This window comes from Chelonoidis abingdonii, chromosome 16, assembly GCF_003597395.2.
Source record: "Chelonoidis abingdonii isolate Lonesome George chromosome 16, CheloAbing_2.0, whole genome shotgun sequence".
NCBI classification, from domain to species: domain Eukaryota; kingdom Metazoa; phylum Chordata; order Testudines; family Testudinidae; genus Chelonoidis; species Chelonoidis abingdonii.
This window is the reverse complement of record NC_133784.1, coordinates 14,966,405-14,986,006: the sequence shown is the minus strand read 5'-3', so window position 1 is coordinate 14,986,006 and position 19,602 is coordinate 14,966,405. Positions and strand designations below refer to the sequence as shown.

Genomic DNA, 19,602 nt, shown 5'->3' with positions numbered 1-19,602 from the left:
CTGCAGCACTTAGCAGTCCCTATCTAAACCAAGTACTGAGCCCTGCTTTACATGTGAAAACTGATGGAATCAACCACAAGATAGTGTACTACAAGGCAAATTTCCACATCCCCAAAATCACTACCTTAACTGGTGCTCTTGTCAGAGAAGACCAAATACAGCTAATATCTGGAGTGTTGAACTAAAGAATGCTGCTCCAGATAGAATTAAAGTGCAGTGGAAGTGTATGTGCGTGCAACAAGCTGCATTGTCACTGGTTAGTCTGTCCTTTTTTATGAGGATAAATATAAAAGGCATTGGTCTCTGGTGTTTTTAATGCAACATCTTTTATCAGCGCTAAGTTAACACATATATAAAACATACATTCATTATAACTCATTTTCGGTCTTTTCTGAACCAAGTCAACTAGGTTAGAAGACAGGAGTGGGGAAAGAAAGCCCCAAAGTTGTCTGGGGGACTCAAAATAATTAAGAGAAACATTTAGGGAAAGTAGTTACAAGGCAGTGCTCAGTCCATACTAGCTTCAGGCACATTGAAGTATGGCTGGGTTTTAATAATAGAATATTGAAGCAATTACTCATTTGAGACAGACACTGTGCAATTTGACTAAAGCATTGTGTTAATATTCAGTGTAATTGAATTTGTATAGCATCTGCAAGCAGTGTAACTTGTCCAGATGAAGTCCTTGCATAGGAGCTTGTGGGCTATCCACAGGCTTGCCAGAAGAAAGATGATTTTTTTTATCCCTTTGTCTCTTCTCTTCTTTGAGGACATGGCCTTAGTTTCCCTACAATGATTGTCATGTAAGAAGATTGCTGCCTATGGCTGGCACCTCATCATCACCCTTAATAGATATGGGAGGTCCGTAGACTCCTTATTTGCCCTTATGTGCAGGGTGGTGTTATCCACAGTGTGCCTCTGAGTGTAGGCAAAGAATTCCTCAGTGCACCCCTTTCCTCAGCTGGTAATGACCCCAGTAGGACTGTGCATAAAGCACCTCAACACTGACTCTACAGTTATTGCACCCCACTCCACTTTTTAAATATACTTTACCTAATGTATTCTGGATCAGAAGAGGTCCAACATCTCTGCATCATCAGTGTAAAGCAACAGAACCATGGTTTTGCCCTGTCACAGCTCCTCTCCAGCTTGTTAAGGACTTACTGACACAACCACAGTCTTTTTTATGTAATTTTATTGTCCAAACTTCAGTCAGATCAACAAAAACACAATTCCTCAGCTCACCCTGGGCTACAGCTCCCAGGGCTTTATTGTCCCCCTTTAATTCTCCAGTTCCTTCTACTAGCACCTGTTGCTCCTGCTTCCCTCCCTCCTTCTCCTTCCAGGGAATTCTGGCAATTCTAGGTTTCTCAGGCTCCCTGTTACCAGGGAGCAGGTAATAAGGATCACATGTCTCCTTAGGCCCAGGTGCCTTTAAAGCTGACCAGTAACAGGTGCAATGGCTCAGTTCCCTCCTAAAGGGCCAGTGTCAACCTGTGACAAAACTTCTCCCATAACTTTTTTATGCAGTGGGCCTTTTCTGATGGGTTTTCTTGGCACAGCCTTGTCTGTTACAGTTATCCCCCTATTCCATTTTGTCTCTTACAGATGTCCCCATACTCCATTTTTGTTTTTGTTCTCCTGTGGCCTCCCCTCCCTGGCTGTTAAGTTTTTGCGGCCCTTAAAGTTGTTTACCATGACCATTGCCCTTTTCAAAGGAATGGCCAATTGTGCTACAGTGGACCACTGCCTTGTTCAAAGGTTATGTCTGTTATCACCTTGTTAACCTGGTCGGTGTAGGTGGACAATGTCCAGTTGCAAGGCCTATTTGTTTTAAGGTCCTGGGCTGAGTCATAGCCTCATGTGCTCTGAGTCACTATTGCACGGACTCTGCCTAGACATGTCTTGGGCTGACCTGCCTCCTTTTTTTTTTTTTGTCCCTGCTCTGAGCAATCAAAAGTACTGGTGGAACTGCCTAGTTTGCCCTTAAAACAGACATTTTCTGATCAGACTCAGAAAGTTCCTGCATTGCTGCCTGGTCTGATCAGCCGGGGTCTGGGGTCCTTTCTCTGCTCTCGGTTTATTTTTGAGCGTACCCCGTTTTTTAACCCCCCCCCCCCACGAAAACGAATTGCTGAGAGATCTCTGATTATTGAGACTTACCAGCCTTCTGATATTTTGCTGCTTTTACCTCTGCTGCTTCCTTTGGGCTGGTAGATCCTCTCTGTGAAATCTGTGAAATTCTCTATACTTTTATTTTATACTTAGCTGCTCTCTCTCTTTCCCAGCATCCAGACTTAACCAGCACAGCATAGCTGTGGTTAAGTTAGGTTTAGAGAATTGTTTGTATTGTTCTGTAAGTTAGGTTAAGAAATTGTCATTTGTGTTCTGTTACTTGCTAATTTGTGTAGTCTTGGTTAAGTTAATCAATATGATTTGCTGTTTCGTATAGTTGTGGTTAAGTTGTTCCTGCGCCCCCCCCCCGCCCGAGCTCTCCAGTCACCCATACCCTCAGTCTCTCTGCTGTTTAAACCTCAGCCTGCCTCCTCTCGTCTCCTGAAGCTCTCTTCTCTCTCTCTCCCTTTTAATCCCTTCCTCCACACCTCCTATTACCCCAACCTCAATTTATTACTGAAGTCTAGCATAAACCCATTGGTTACCCTTTTCTCTAACACACCTCACATTTTACATTTATACCACTGTGACACATTTTACCTAGAGTTGGTTAATACCACATTTTCCAAATGTTAAGTTGCTATATGCTGCTGTGACACACCTTTTATATAGAAATTTTAGCTACTGTACATTATACTTCAGTTGATTGGTTACCAACTGTATTGTACACCCCTATTGAAACCCCCATACTATTTGCTAAAAGAATCCCTCCCCAATCGTCTACCTTAACAAACCCCTATTTCCTCACTATTTACATTCCTGTTTTTTGCATTTTCTAATAAAGTTTATTTTGACCCCACCTGTGTGGTAATTCTCCCAAGATCCCATATACCTGCTGGCAGGGACAAGTCACCCTTACATTCACGCAAAGCACTAGTTAAAATTTTCAAAATATTTTTCAATTAAAATGGCCTTTTAAAATGATGTTCACAGAAAGCTTATTTCTTTTAAAATTCCAACAAACTTGCAAACCAAAATATTTAAAGTTTCTAGTTTTTACTAAACTGATAATTCCATTAAATGTTTAAGTTGTGATAAATGAAAAGGCAGGGGGAAGACTCCCTTTTATGGACACCCAGCCAGCCAGTAGCATAAATCCCTTTAGTAGCGTTCCTAATTGCCCTACCTGTAAAGGGTTAAAAAAGTTCACGCTATGCATAGGTAAAAGGAGTGATTGGCCCTTGGCAAAAGCCAGTGGAAGGCTAGAACTTTTAACATTAAAAAAAACCCTCTCCTTTTCTGTCTGTTATTGTTGTTAACCAGAAAAGGGACAGGCAGCGACTATCCTGTAGAAGCTTGGCCAGGTATGAAAAAGTCATGAGTATCATACCTAGAACTACTCACCTAAACCCAGATATGTAATAGATCAGAAATGTCTAGGAAGACACATTAGTTTACCTTTTAATTTGTTGGCTTGTGGCTCTCTGTGCTAGCCCCAGGTGCATTTGTTTCCTTTAACCTTAAATCGACCTCAAGAAAGCTATTCTTGTGCTTAATCCTTGTAGTTGCTCTTTAAATCTAGCAAAAGCCAAATGTATCCAGATGTATTTTCTTTCTTTATTTTATTAAAAAAATTACCATTTTTAGAATGGAAAATTTTTCTGTCTTAAGAGGTTGTGCATGCTGTTTAATTAGCTGGTGGCAACCGTGATTCTTTTTTTTTCTTTTTTTCTTTTTCAGCTCTTCCCAGAGGGGGGTAAAGGACTTGGTACCCCCAGGAAGAAATTCCAAAGTGTGCCTTCCTTGGCTCTCAAAGGTGCTTGAGTGTGGCATCATCTACCAATCCAAGGTCAGAGAAAAACTGTAACCTTAGAGTTTAATACAAGCCTGGAGTGGCCAGTATTAATTTTAGAATCCTTGGCCCACCTTCTGCACTCAAAGTGCCAGAGTGGGAATCAGCCTTGACATGGTGGCAGAGCTGGTGGATCATTTGAATGAGAGGCACGACCTCAGGATTTTTAAAACACAATTTTTCCTTTAGGCAACCTGCAAGCCAGGGAGTTGTGTTTTTTTCTTTCTTTTTTTTTTTCTGCCTGAGGGGAGCAGACACACAAAGATTCAGCCTGCAGAACCAGGGAGACCAACAAGCAATTTTTTTTTCTAGCTTCATGGCACAAAATAGCTAGGCTAGTAGGGCAGCCCTGTGCATGAGGTTTGGTTGGGCCAAACCCTAGACCAACCAGTCTCCCAAAGCAGCACCACAAAGAAGACAGACCCGATCAACCAGACATCAGCTCCATTATCAGAAATCGGAGGAGGATGGAGGCCAGAGATTCCCCGGAGGAATGGTCAGCCTCCCCAACCTGAGATCCAGGTCAAGATGGAGGGATGCCCTTAACCTAGACCAAGTTCTAACTGCGGAAGCAGGAATTTCTTCTACAGAGAAGCGCTTGAGGCACGCAGAGAGAACGCTTGAAGCAGAGAAGAAGACTGAGCGAAGAAGAAGAGGTGAATGCTTGGAGGTGGAAATGAAGGCTTGAAGAGGGTGGGAAAGCCCAGACCGGTCAAGCCCCTCTCAGCCACTCCCCATAATGAGGTTCACTTCAGTGTGAGCTTGGATTCTTGTCCTTTCCCTAAGAAGACACCCAGAGAAAATTGTGTAGGAAAATCCCTGTATTACTATCTCTATAAATCTTATAACATTGCATTGTGTTATTTGTATTAAGTATCTTTCTGTATTAAGGATTTATGACATTGCATCTTGCATGATGTTATTTGTATTCATATGACTTGCATTGTGTCTCTCTCATACAACGTGTATTAGATCCCTATATAGAACTGGTAGAAAACTTTGTATCAAATGTATTAGCCCTAAGGATAGCATAGTTAAAGTAAAAGAAACATGTGCCTTTTTGCTGAAGTAGAATAAGATCTTCCCTTCCCCCTACTCCATAATCAATTCCTATTAACTGAATGAGATGTGAATGAGTAAGACTTGGAAGACACCCATCCAGACAGTTACAACAGTTAAGAGGGAATGGGAGCCAGAGCAAAGGACAATACAACTTTCAAGTGGGCCAAGAAGAGAGACATATTACAGCTCAGGATTAAAACAAGCACTTCTTTAGAAAACGCCTTCTTGAGCAGCATTGGAACAACATCCAGAGAAAGCAGCACAAAGACAACCATAACAGACCCAGATTTTGAATTGTCTGTGCATAGAAGAAGCTGCTATAAATACGAGGTGTCTTGCAGAAGGACCCCGGGTCTCATCTTGTCACCATCGGAGCATCGATCCGGATTGGCAGAAGCCCAGCTCCACCCCTCCCCCATCTAACTCACCTGGCCAGTGCAGTTAAGGGGAGCAACTAGTTGGTAACAACAGCAAGACAGTGTGTTTGTGTCTGGGTGTGTGTGAATGCATGACTGTGATATATATATCATATGCATATCATAGAGTATTAATTAATACCTGTATTACTAATAAATGTGGCGTTTTGCCTTAATCCCCCTGAAAAGATCTCATATATTACTTTGAGTACAACATCTGTACAGACCTTAATGGATTTTGCCACTCAATGGCCAGAAGCAGTAGCTCTAAGCAACACCAGGGCTAAAAGCATGTGCCAAGCATTGGCAGACATTTTTGCCAGGATAGATTGGCCCTCTGACATCCTTACAGATTCGGGAACTAAATTCCTGACAGGGACCATGAAACGTCTTTGGGAAGCTCATGGGGTGAACCACTTGGTTGCCACCCCTTACCACCATCAAATGAATGGCCTAGTGGAGAAGTTTAATGGAACTTCGGGAGCCATGATACGTAAATTTGTGAATAAGCACTCCAATGATTGGAACCTAGTGTTGCAGCAGTTGCTTTTTGACTACAGGGCTGTACCTCATCCTAGTTTGGGGTTTTCACTCTTTGAACTCGTTTATGGCCATGAAGTTAAGGGGTCATTGCAGTTGGTGAAGCATCAATGGAAGGGGGTTATATCTTCTCCAGGAACTAACATTCTGGGGTTTTCTGCTGCTGACTCCTGGTTCCTCCTGGCCGGCCTCAGTGAGGTCAGTCGGGGGCTCCTGGGAAGACATGGGTGCTCCTGGCCAGCCTCAGTGAGGTCGGTCGGGGGTGCCTGAGCAGACATGGGTGCTCCTGGCTGACCTCGGTGAGGTTGGTCGGGGGGGACCTGGACATAAACGGGAGTGACTCCAGGTCATTCCCTTCTTTACGTTTCGTCTAATGGAGATTCAGTCCTGCCTGGAATATCAGGTAAGCCTACCAAAGAACCAGACAGGCAAAGGGCCGCTCCGGGTCAGAGCCCCAAACATCCCGTTTCTATGATAAGCTGCATGCCATTCTGGGGGTGCCCCTACAACAACCCCCCTCCTGTGCTTCCCTCCTCCCCCATCCCTTCTAGGGTGCCTTGGCAGTTATCCCCCCATTTGTGTGATGAATTAATAAAGAATGCATGAATTTGAAACAATGACTTTATTGCCTCTGCAAGCGGAGATCAAAGGAGGGAGGGGAGGGCAGCTGGCTTACAGGGAAGTAGAGTGAACCAAGGGGGCAGGTTTTCATCAAAGAGGAACGAAGAGAACTTTCAAACCATAGCCTGGCCAGTCATGAAACTGGTTTTCAAAGCTTCTCTGATATGCAGCACACCCTGCTGCACTCTTCTAATCGCCCTGGTGTCTGGATGCACTTAATCATTTAGTCTTTTAGAACTGAATTCTGATAGAACAGATTCGTCTCCCCATACAGCGATCAGATCCAGTACCTCCCATTCAGTCCATGCTGGAGCTCTTTTGCGATTTTGGGACTTCATGGGCACCTGTGCTGATCAGCTCGCCATGGTGACCAAACAGGAAATGAAATTCAAAAGTTCGCAGGGCTGTTCCTGTCTACCTGGCTAGTGCATCTGAGTTGAGAGCACTGTCCAGAGCAGTCACAATGGAGCATTCTGGGATAGCTCCCGGAAGTCAATACCAAATTGCGTCCACACTACCCCAAATTTGACGCAGTAGGGTCGATTTCAGTGCTAATCCCTTCGTCGGGGAGGAGTACAGAAATGGATTTTAAGAGCCCTTTAAGTCGACAAAAATGGCTTTGTCGTGTGGTTAAATCGATCTAACGCTGCTAAATTTGACCTAAACTCATAGTATAGACCAGGGCTAAGAGCTGAAATCACTGAGAGTTGTGTTAAGTAGGGGGAGGGCCTGAAGACATATTGGTGAGTGGCTAGCAGGATGGCTGGCAGAGAGGCGTGGAGAGACACGGCCAGCAGAGAGGAGCGGCTAGCAGAACGGCTGGCGGTGAAGACTGTAGCAGAACTTCGTGGAGAGGTGTGGCAATCGGCCGTCGACCTGAGCAGCAGAGCATGTAAGCTGCCCCCATGCCTCCACCCACTTCCACCGAGGCTGGGAGATAAACTCTGCCGATGAACTTCTGAACCCTGGGGGCTGCACTGACCAAGGACAGAAACTGTGGCTGATGGTGACTGTTGGGTTGCTGGACTTAAGACCCTGAGGGGAAAAGGACACTGACAAACTTATTCAGGGGTGGGTCTTTTTCTCATGGTTTGTGTTATGAATCTTGTTTGTGGTGTTTCCCCAACATAATGCCGCAATGTTTCCCTCCTTTATTAAAAGGCTTTCGCTACACTCAGACTCTGTGCTTGTGAGAGGAGAAGTATTGCCTCTTAGAGGCTCCCAGAGGGGTAGTATGTAATTGTCCCAGGTCTCTGGGTGGGGGCTCAAGACAGTTTTCCAATGTGTTATTGAAATGAAACCCCTAGATACTGAACCTAGCCCTTGTAACTGCCAGCTCTGATGGGCAGAAGGGTTACACGTATAATAAACGAGTTGAATAGCACCAACACACAGAAGGCACCTGTGAAAAGTATTGCTGAGATCTGTGATACACTAGTTATTTTGGGTTCTGACTTTATTTTCTTTCTTGTAAATTAAAAAGGAGCTACTGCTTTCTTGCATCAAGCTCAACCTAGTTATTTTCAGTAGTTTGGAATCTTTGTCACCTTAAATGAGAGAAACAAGTTTTGTAAATGGCTGGAACCCTGTGAAATGATCATATTCTGGCAAACATCACTGACAATAACCAAAAATACAAAAAAATGTCCTGAGTGACAGATTTTGATAGTCACAAAACCCCATCCCGAGCTTTTATCTTTGGTCAGCCCATCACTACTTCACAGCCTTTTGGCTATTATCCAGGGCAGTATCCGTTTAATATCCAATACATCCTCTATCAGGGGACTGCATGCTGCCCTTACAAGAGGATGGACTTAATAATCTAACAGGTTTTTTCCATCTTTTACTACTATAAACCTACTTAACACCAGATAACTCAGTTCCCAATTTTTCTATTAGGGCATGCCAATGTATTGGGGAAATAATCACTGTAATCAAATCTTACAATATCCTCTTAAACCCTCTATAAACAATTCACTGTGATAGGAAGCTCCCCTAAGATGGCAGTGTGGTGGGAGGAAAACAAAGATAAAAAGTAATGATTTAGTCCCTTATAAAAATCTGAGCATATTGGGCCAAATTCTGCCCTGATTAACACCCTACTAAAATCAACAGAGTTGTACAGGGTGTAAGTTAAGGCATAGTTTGACTTACTGAATTTTCTAAGTTTTAAAATGCATTGGATTAATGACTAAACTGAAAGCTGGATAAACATAATAGTAAATAGTTGTGTAAAGTGTTCTAACAAGCAAACTAGATTCAGACTAGAGCGGGAAACATGCAGATCCAGATCGCCAGAGTCTGAAATTGAAAGTGTATTGGCAGAAGAAAAGGGATACTATGTGTTGATTTACCCAACTTGAAATAAAATGTTTTCCTAGCCTGTAAATAGGTATTGTAGTAATATTAATAATACTTTGTGCTTAATGCTTCTGAATATTTGAAGCACTTCACAAATCATTATCCCCATGTTATAGATAAGATAACTAAGGTGTAGAGGCATGAAGTGACTTGCTTATGATCATATAGTGAATCCACGACAGAGTTAGGAACAAAATCTAGCCCTGGGATCTAATCACTGGACATTCTGCCGTTCTCATGTACTAGGATGGCAGCAAAGAGCCCGGCAAAGTCCATTGTGTTCTCCCTGCAATATTTGTATTCTCTTTTGTGAGCAAGTTTCTCTTATTTTGTCTACTGTTTTCCATTCTCTAAGGAACTTAAATGTTTTTGGGGTGAGGGGATGGAAGAGAAGATCGCTTTGCTGGTTCTTCATTTTCCTTTATATTCCTGTGGATTTACACTCCTTGCAGTCTCCAGGAAAGAGTTCATTCTCCTGCAGAATTGATTGCAATTCCTGCCTATTTGGGAGGCCTGCACACTGTGGAATGCTGACTGTTAAAAACAGATCATGTCATCCAAGTCCCAGGCTATTTCATTTCTGCTGCTCCTGACATATTTAGCCAGAAAGCGTCGTGTATTTTAGCTCACAAACTAGTTTAGCTAATCTGTCCATGTTATTCTATACAGTAGCACCCTATACACTCTTTTTAGAAATAGAGAGGCAATAAAGAGCATATGTCTTTTTGATGGGGGAGGAGTTCACCTTAATGTCAACGTCTGGTTTTCAGCAACATTCCTGCTTTTTAATCCCATTTCTCAATATAGACTGTCTCTGACTGTATATTTCAAGAGCATTTTAACACAATCTAGCCCCAATCAGTCGAGGATCTCTGGATGCTACCACAATACAAATAATAAATAGCAACAACTGGGGACAGAGACCTAATTAAGTTAAGGGCTGTATTCTCAAATGTACAGAACTGTGCTACTGTTATACTGAAGCTGTGCAGAGAAACTGACAAAGTTAGGAAATGCAAAAGTTGATTCCAACAGCAGCATTAACTCACATCATGGGCACCACATTTTCCAACATTCAGTTGTGTTGAACCAATTTGTATAATGGGGGTGCTGAAAGCCACTGAACCCAACTGTAAACCCTGTATATGATGGAAACCACTTCAAGTCAAGGAAAGCTACTGCACCTCCAGCATCCCTAGATTCAGCACCCCTGCCAACATTAATGGAAATGTACTAAGCTACACACTGAATAAGAAAAACAGGAGTAGGAAATGGTACGTGTAAAATATGGCTGAGTTCACACTGATCTTGGAACTTAAATTTTTGCCTTTTCATGTTTTTAAGTGGACAGCCTTAAATTTGCAACAATGCAACTTTTTTCTGCATTTAATTTCTTGGGGATTTTTAAAGAAAAAATTAAAAGAAAAAAAACAAGGGAAAGAAAAACTCCAGAGATATTTTGAACCCATAGTGATGGGCATGATATAAAATCCAGGTAGACAGAGCAGCTTGCTAAGCTGGTAAACTTCTTGCTACATAATTACATAAATTCCTTATTGGCTTGTGGATCTTCTAATAATCTCCATCAGCTTCACCAGTGCAGCATGGAAGTTCCTGAACTAACCAATATTCATTTAACTACATCCCTAATTGTGCAGGGTATTTGTTCTGTCTTCATACCATAAAACTCAGTTTTTTTCAAAAGAAGCATAGTCACTATTCCTTAACCAAGGCTATGCCCATGCCAGCTTTAAACTTTCAAACTTCTGCCATTTTCCCTGTTCCCTAAAGTGTCGTCAGAAATTTTTTTGTTTGTTTGTTTTGTTTTGTTTTTTGCATTTGGAAAAGTGGGGTTTTTTTTGTTTAACTTGTACTTTCACAAAACAATAAAGCAGCTGAAGGGATTTGGCTTAATTTCCAAAAAACAATGGCCAAACACAAACAAACATAATATCCAACACCCCCCCCCCGAAACAAACAAACAAACAAACAAACACTTCCAGTTGAAGACCAAACATGGAATATTTCAGTAGAGCTGGTTAAAAATTTTAAATAGAAACTGTTATCCAGTTGAAAATGGTTTTTCAACATAATAGAAATTCCTGTGGGAAATGTCCTTTTTTGACAATTTTTTTCATTTTTGGGGGCAAGGAGGGAGTTACATCAACAACATAAGAGGTGAAACTGGCTTCAGTGTCTTATTCAGATAATCCCTGAATTCTCTCTTTTCATCTCTCTCTCTAACCTACTTCCTGTTGTGTCTACAGGTTTGTGCCATGCCAGAGTCTCTTTCACCATGAGTTGGTACAGCACTTAACACAATGGGGCCCCCAAATGCTACTGTACCATAAATAAATAAAAAGGAATGAATAACAATAGTGAATGCTGAGGTTTGTGCCCCTCATCTCAGAAGAAACTGACATTCTTTATTATTCAGATTTAAAAGTTAGCAAATTATACATAATTTTGGAATTTGCAGGGATGAGATTAGTTGCATGTTAGGCTCACTGAAGTCAAGCCAGCAGAGGAGACTTGAGTTCAGATCATATCTAAACTACCAACAGAAATGCATTTAGTGAACTCATTGCAATCCTGGTGGATATTTGTCAACATTAGGAAACAACAAAAAGGTACTATTTAGCTCATTTGGTGGGGTGACCATAGTTCTCTATCCTGAATATGGCACACCTGGTAAAATTACTCATACACAAGCTAGTTCAATGGCAATCAATCAGAACTATGCAGTACAAACATTCAAATTAACATCAAGTTGACGAAACCCCTGTTAAAAGAAATATTGTGTATCTGGATTCTTTTTATTTACCTTCTTATCTTTAAGGTTCACACTGGAGGCAGGGGGGGTGACACACTTCCCACACACACAGGGGGAGAGCAGGGGTGGTAGGTTTGTAGAAATTTTGGTGGTGCCCAAACACCGTCCCCCCCAACTCTGCCCCCCACCTGCCCAAGGCTCTGGGAGGGAGTTTGGGTGAGGGAGGAGTGTAGAGGATGGGAGGAAGGGGTGAGGGTTGTGGGGTGTGGCTACAGATGAGGAGTTTGGAGTGTGGGAGGGACTAAGGGTGAGAGTAGGGGTGGTAGGGGGTGAGGGATCTGTCTGGCGCTGGCAATGGGGGGCTTGGGGTGTGGGGAGGGCTCAGGGTGAGAGTAAGAGTGTCGGGGGTGAGGGCTCTGGCTGGGACTGGGGATAAGGTGTTTGGGGTGCTGGAAGGGCTCAGGGCTTGGACAGATAGTTGAGGATGTGGTGGGGGGTGAAAGTTCTGGTTGGGGTGTGGGCTCTGGGGTGGGGCAGGGCTGGGGATGAGTTTGGGGTGCAGGCAGGCTGCTCCGGGACGGGGCAAGAGAGGACATTCCCCAGCCCTTTCTTAACAGCAGCAGCAAGCTATGGGGGAGGAACCCCCCTTTCCTACCCCCCCCAGCATCACACTCACCCCCACTGCTGTCACTGGATGTGCTTTTAGGGCCTCTTTCAGGTCCAGGAATCTCCCCCACCTCCTGTAATAAGCCTCTGTCCCAAATCTGGACCTTAGCGTCCAAAATCTGGGTGCTTAGCATGAACCTCCAAGCTTAATTACCAGCTTGGATATTATCTCGCTGCCACCATCCAAAATTTCCAGGGTTTTGGCCCCCTCTGGTCTCCCCCAAAACCTTCCCTGGAGACACCCCAAGACTCAGAGACTCTGAGTCTCACAACAAAGGAAAGTAACCCACTTCCCTTCCCCCTCTCTCTCCCACCCAGACTTTCCTCTCTGGGCTAACCTGAGAGTATTTGATGCAATCTCTTTACATCACAATACAAGAAGCATGTCTCCTTTATTCCACAAAGAGACAAACCCCAAATACAGAGGAGAGCAGAATGATCCTATTCTTCCCCCTCCACCAACTCCCTGGTGCTGCAGAGCTTACCGTTCTTAGATCTAACACAAAGAGATTCCCTTCCCTTGTTCCTTAACCTACCCAGAGAAAAACTCAGACAGTCTTAAAAAGAAAACTTTATATAAAAAAAAAAGAATGAAAAAGACTAGAATTATAACTCTGCATCAAGATGACATACAGGGCTATTTTCTTATAAGAAAATATGAATAAACAGTCTGATTCAAAAAGATATCCAATTTGAAACATATCCAGCAAGATACACACATGTAATCACCCAAACCAACATAAAAGCCTACTTTGTTTTTTACCTGTACTTACAAGTCGGAAACAGAAATAAGACGATAGAAAAACCTCTCATAGCTGAAGACAAACAAAAGAACTCAGAGTCCAAAAATTCCCTCCCTGACTTTGAAAAATCCAGTTTCCTGATTGGTCCTCTGGTCAGGTGTTTGGTTCCCTTTGTTAACCCTTTACAGGTAAAAGAAACATTAACCCTTAGCTATCTATTTATGACACCTCCCCCATGGTGGGTGCCGGGGGGGGTGCTGTGTGTGCCTCCTCCCTTGCTGTTGTCCCTGACTGTAGCCTCACTGGGACTGAGGGAGGGGGCTGCCTCCTTGCCCAGCATGGGGCAGGAGCAGTGACTGTGGGCCAGGGGGAGGGGAGGGGAGGGCTGTGCTGCTGGAGGGGCCTGCTGGAAAAGAGAAAGGTTTGACGGGGAAGGGCAGGCTAAGAGTCAGTCTGCTCTGGCAGTGATTTGGAGGGCACAAGGACCCTGCGGCAGCAGTTGCTTCAGGGAGACAACATGGAGCTGCCCTGAAGAGACAGTGTGTCAGTGCCTCTCTGCTGTGGAGCCTGGGAAAGGCGAGTGGGGGTTGGGGGCAGCAAGTCGAGGCCCGGGGACACTCGGGGAAGGTGTGGGGGGAGGGCGCAGGTGGGCTGGGTCTCTCCTCCCGCTCTGCCCTAAATATTGGTGGAACTGGGCCCTTAGGCTCTGAATATTGCTGGTGCCCGAGCACCATGTGGGTATGGAACTCGCCGCCTATGGGGAGAGGTGACATACCCCTCTTCAAGGCAGGTGCAAGGATGTTTTGTGCCCTAGGTGAAACTTCCACCTTGCGCCCCCCCCCCAAGCCCTGTGGCAGCCCTCCGCCCTAAGGTGCCCCCTCCATGGCAGCTCCCCCCCTATGCCCTGAGGCACCCACCCCTGCAGCAGCTCCCCCCGGCCCGGGGAGCCGTGGAGCAGCTCCCCGTCTTGGCTTACGCTGCTCCGCCTCCTCCCCCAGTATGCTGTCGCTGCCCCACTTCTCCCACATCCCAGGCTTGCGGCGCCAATCAGCTGTTTGGCGCTGCAAGCCTGGGAGGGAGAGAAGCAGAGCCGGGCTGCGTGCTCAGGGGAGGAGGCGGAGCAGAGGTGAGCTGGGGCGGGGAGCAGTTCCCCCGCGTGCTGGGCCCCCCCACTTACTTGCTGCAGGTGGCCCTCCGCAAGCCCCCCTGCCCCAGGTCCCTCTACCTAAATGCTGACGACGATCAGGGCGGCCAAATCTTCGGCTGCCGCAGTCACCACCGAAGGAGCTGAAATGCACCCCTCAAATGCTAGTGCCCTAGGCAACCGCCTAAATCACCTAATGGGTTGCACCAGCCCTGCTTCTCTCTCACACAGGGTGTGTGTGTGTGTGTGGCTGACTGACCCTCCTCTCTCTGCCTGGTGCTCTCTGCCCTCCATGACTGGCTGGATCCCAGATATGGATCCGCCTTTCCTGGTACCTGGTGTCACATCTTCCCAAGGCAACATGTGTGGGGGCATGCAGGGTCATGTGCAGGAACATGCAGGGTCATATGTGCCCCTGCCCCAGATTTCTGCCAGGGTTCACACCAGAATGTGGCCAGCAGCTGCCTTTCAGCACTGCAGGAGAGAAGGGAAGGGATGGGAGCTGCTTCCAGCTGCCAGGGAGTGGGAATGACCAGGGGCGGCTCTGTGTTTTTTGCTGCCCCAAGCACAGCAGTCAGGTGGCCTTTGGTGTCATGCCTGTGGGCTGTCCACTGGTCACGCGGATTCGGTGGCGTTTCTGCGGGTGATCTGCCGGTCTCGCGCCTTTGTACCTGCCGCTGAATTGCCACCGAAGCCGTGGGAATGGTGGGCCTCCCACAGTCATGCTGCCAAAGGCTGCCTGACTGCCGCCCTAACGGCGACCTGTATGCAACCTCCTGTGGCTTGCCAACCCAGGCACGCACTTGCTGTGCTGGTGCCTGGAGCCGCCCTGGGGATGACTTGGCCCATGTCTTTGCAAAGCTCATCTCTTCTCCCCCTACTCCTACCCCCATACATCCTGGTGCTGGAAGTAGCTTGTCCCTTCCTACCTGCATAGTGTTGAAAGGCAGCTAACACCTCCAGGCTGCTGCTGGCCACTGACATAACCCACCGCAGCACAGGCAGGAAGGGGTTAAGCCCTAAGGATTAGCATTGTCAGCCCTCCAAGATTGCCCTGAAGTCTTCAGGAATTAAAGATTAATCTTTAATTAAAGATTGTCATGTGATGGAACCTCCTGGAATACAACCAAAACTGACCACCCCACTAAGGGTGCATTGTGCACCACGGCCCAGGGAACCTGGTTGCAGGGGCTGCAGCAAACCTGGCCAGAGAGGTGGCACAGGAGAGGAGGGTGCCTAGGGGGTGGAGCAGTCCCATGCTTGCTGGGGAGGACCCATGGTGGTGACGGGGGACGGGGAGTGAAGAGGGTGCTAAGCCCCTGCCCCAGTAGCTGCTGTGGAGCCTGTAGGTATAGGGAGCGAACAGGCTAGAAATTGCTCCTCTCCCCTTCCCCCCTCCTCCCCTGTCACTCCAGAGTTTAGCTGCAGGGTGGAGAGGCTTCCCTGTGCCAGTGCTGTGTGGGGCTTTGGAACATGCAGGGCTTGGCTCCTCCTGGCTAGTGCCCTGGGCTGGAGGGTCTTGGGCTTTCCCAAGTGCCATCCAGAAATGGGACATGGGGGCAAGGCCCTGGTGGCTGAGAGCCAGCACGCAGCAGGGGCTGGGCTGATGGACCAGCAGAGGGAATGGCTGGCCCTACGCGCTGCATCTTCGTCCTGCCACCAGCCTTGCACACCTATCCCTATTATCAGTCACTGGACCCCCCCAACCACTCACTGCTGGTGGGCAGGCGGCTGGTGAGCAGGGATCTGGCCAGCGGCAGGATCCGCCAGTAGTGATGTGGGGGAGACAGAAAATACAGAACAATTTGCCTCATTTTAAGAAAAAGTTGAGACACCTGCAGGAGGGCTTAAATAGAGGACTGCCCCTTTTAAAATGGCCTACCATTTGGCAGTCCTTGGAAAGGCTGAAGGAACTGCAGTTCTGACTTCAGGGGTGCAATCTGAGTAGCAGTACAGGAACAGAAGAGCAGAGGATGTGGCAGCTTGTGACTAACGTGCAGTGGCACAGCAGAGTGGGGTCTCAGGACTAGCATAGCAGGATTGTTGTAGTTGAGGACCAAGGTCCAATGGCAGAGGTGTATGACCAGTAGTGATTGCCATGTGGAGGCACTGTGATCCAGCAGACAAAGCATAGGATTAGTAGTGAGGAAACCTGTCTTCTCGTCCTAGCTTTGTCACTGACTCATTGCATGACCTTGGGTAAGTTTCTTCACCTTTCTCTGTTTCAACTTCCCCAACTATAAAATGAGGCTAAGTATGTTTACTCAGCCCTGTTAGAAGCCTTGAGTTCGACTGGTGAAAATATCTGTATTTGGGCTAAGTGTTGTTACTGGTATGTGTATAGTTTACTAGTTCTGAGAAGCACTCTGCCCGACACACTAGTTAAATAATAGATTAGCAGGTCCTAGTGTGATGTGTAGCTATTTAATTTTTACTTACAAAAGCCCGGAGCACTCAAAAGAACTTGGTGACCAGCAATGGGAGCTCCTCACTCAGCACTAAATTATACACCAGGAGCTCCCCCGCAACCATCCCCTTCAGACAGTTGCCTACAAAGCAGATGGGATTTTCACTGTGTCCTGAAGGTCTACGGTTACAAGCTCTAGTGGACCAGGAGGTGAACAAATGAGTTCCACAGCCTAAGGTGCTCCACAGAGACTGCCCTGTCTCCAGCTCCCAAATGTTCAGCTCCTGAGACTGTCACCAAAACACCTCAGATGCTATGGTGGTAGATGGTGAGAATGAGGCAGTCTCTTGGATAGCCAAGACCAGACCATGCAAGATGTGTAGATCTGCGCAGTCCGTTGCATTGTGATCAGAAGCATGGAAGTCCCCAGAGCTGATATAACATGCTCTTTGAAGCTAATGCTGCTAAGCTGGTGAGCAGTCACATTCTGCACTACGTGCAGCTTTTATGTAGTCTCCATGTCTAACCCCATTATGTGTGGTTAGCTGGTGCAAAGGGCATCTATGTGCACTCCTGCCTCATTGGTGCCTGTGGTGTTGGTGTATGTTGGCAACCCCCAGACTAATATTGTCCTAATCTTGTTATGACTGTTTCCAATACAGCCTGAGCAGCCATTTTTTTCAGACCTGACACAAAAACAAACAAACAAAGACTGCTTTATTTCCTTTAGGTGCTTTATTGATTGTTAACAAGTGACAAGACAGGTTCAATATGGAGCAGCCAGGCAACATGCAGTGACATTAAACATAGGCCATAATTTTGTCTTTTCTCGCCTTGGTGGGTACAAAGACAAGCCATCTCTCTTGCTCACTCACTCTTGCTCTTTTTCAGTGCTTTCCTTCTGTCTGCTTCTGACATGGATGAACACCACAGCAAAGATCAGCTTAGAACCTACTGGGAACTTGTCTGTCCTAAGGACAAAGTGGAGGAAGGATCCCTGGGACTGCCAGCATAGTTCTCAGCTCCCCACAATAGACTTGCAAGTGTGAGGGGTTGAGAGCAAAGAAAGGAAGGAAAGAAGAGAATGGGATTTATAGCTCTTCTGTTTCACCATCCATTGGCACTTTGATCTCGATGTTGTACTCCGTGGGTTCTCCTGATGCCTGCCAGGGGATTGGGGTCCTGTTGAAGGAGGGTCTTGTGTTGATTTCTTGATTATAGACAATGATGGGTTCTGGCACTAAAGGACCAACATCAAACTTAGGCATCTGGAAGGTCATCAGCTTGCGTGCCTTCTCGTACCCACCATAAGGCATGGCAGTCCTGGGACAAGGTGACAAATCGAGTCAGCAAGCAGCGCATTTGTAAACAATATGATTTAGAAAAGAAAAAAGTTATTTTCATTTCTAATGTTTATCAGTGAAGAGTTGAAGGCTCCAGTAGAGAAGAAAAGAGTCACCAGCTGCAGGAGTCGCTCTCCCACAAAATCTATCAAACATCAAAAACTAATTGTACCATACACATACACCTCTCCAGTGCCTTCAGTATTAAAAAAGGTGCTTGATAGTTCTTTTCCTATACTTTCCCCCGTACTGTTCTATACCAGGCCAACCTCTGTCACAGCTGCTAGTGGCTCCATAAACTTATAAAAAGGAGGCTTCATGGTGTACTTCTGGGGCATTCTGTGCCAAAAATTTAAAAATTCTGCACCAAAAAAAATAAAAATTCTGCACACAGTATTTTAAAATTCTGCAAATGTTGTTAAAATAACACTAAATAATCATGCCAGTTTCAATTATTTTGGTAATTTATGTAAAAATACCAGTCAGCAAGTATGTCTGAAACAATACAGACACATATGAAAATTCCTACAGGAGTAGAGAGTTAAGGAAACCCCTACAACAACCCAGTTCCTGTTTCTCTGCCCCCTTCTTCCCACACCCAAGCCCAGCTGCGAGGCCCCCCCCGGCCCAGATACCCCCACCCTTTTCCTCCCCAGAGCCCAGCCATGGGGACCCCCCCTTGCCCAGACATGTGCCCCCTCCCCTCCCAGAGCCCAGCTGCAGGCCCCCCCTTGCCCAGACACCTACCCCGCCAACCCTCCCAGAGCCAAGGAATCCAGAGGGAGAAACAGCCTGATGCTCGGTCCCAGGCTTGCATGGAGTTTCCTCCATGCCTCCCTCTCCTTCCCTCAGGACATGCTGGGAACTGCAGCTGCTAGGAACCCTCTAGCTCCCTCCCCCTCCCCACAGCAGTGTCTTCTATGTGTGAGCTGGGCTCTCCCAGGTCCAGCGGTCACTAGTGGCGGCTAGCAGCACTGCAGCCTATTTCTGTGGGGGAAAAGAAATTCTGCACACACAACATTAATTTCTGTAAAATTCTGCATTGTGCAGTGGCGCAGAATTCCCCCAGGTGTAATTGTACAGCAGCTCTAGCAAAGATGTGGTGAGCGCTGGGTTCTAATCCCCCTTGAGCCTTTGTTTCATTCTGTGACTGAAGATTAGTCAATGCATACTGCCTCTTTCAGCAACATGGATGGGGAAGGGTGTGATTAAAATCTAGAAATGCACTGGAAAGCTGCTGCTGTGCTAGAAATATCTATAAGACACTTTTTGCTCATAAGAAGGAGCAATAAGGGCCTGGTTCTCAACAGAGACCTGGTGGAATAGTACTCATTACTGGAGTACGGGTATTGAAGGCTATGTGCTGTTTAGAAAAGACAGGAAGAAAGGCAAAGGTGGCGGAGTAGCCTTGTAAGAAGTGATGGAATAGATAAGACGGAGTCTGTCTGGGTAAAAATCACGCTGGGTAAAAAAGCTACTAGAGCTTCCCCTGAGATAGTGCTTGGGGTGTGCTACAGACCGCCGGGATCTGATTTGGATATGGATAGAGACCTCTTTAA

The 19,602-nt window shown here is 46.1% G+C and overlaps 2 protein-coding genes across 3 annotated transcripts in view; one reads left to right on the top strand and one right to left on the bottom strand.

Annotated features, from left to right (window-relative positions):
- SEC24C (SEC24 homolog C, COPII coat complex component) overlaps positions 1-19,602 on the top strand; it is a 647,635-nt gene that overhangs the window by 431,752 nt on the left and 196,281 nt on the right. The gene's annotated exons all lie outside the window — the stretch shown is intronic.
- MYOZ1 (myozenin 1) overlaps positions 17,400-19,602 on the bottom strand; it is a 29,005-nt gene continuing 26,802 nt past the window's right edge. For both annotated transcript variants that reach the window (XM_032768717.2, XM_032768718.2), the window contains exon 6: positions 17,400-18,023. In XM_032768717.2, the coding sequence (XP_032624608.1) occupies positions 17,792-18,023 (232 nt within the window). In that variant the 3' untranslated portion in view covers positions 17,400-17,791. The remainder of the gene's footprint in view (positions 18,024-19,602) is intronic.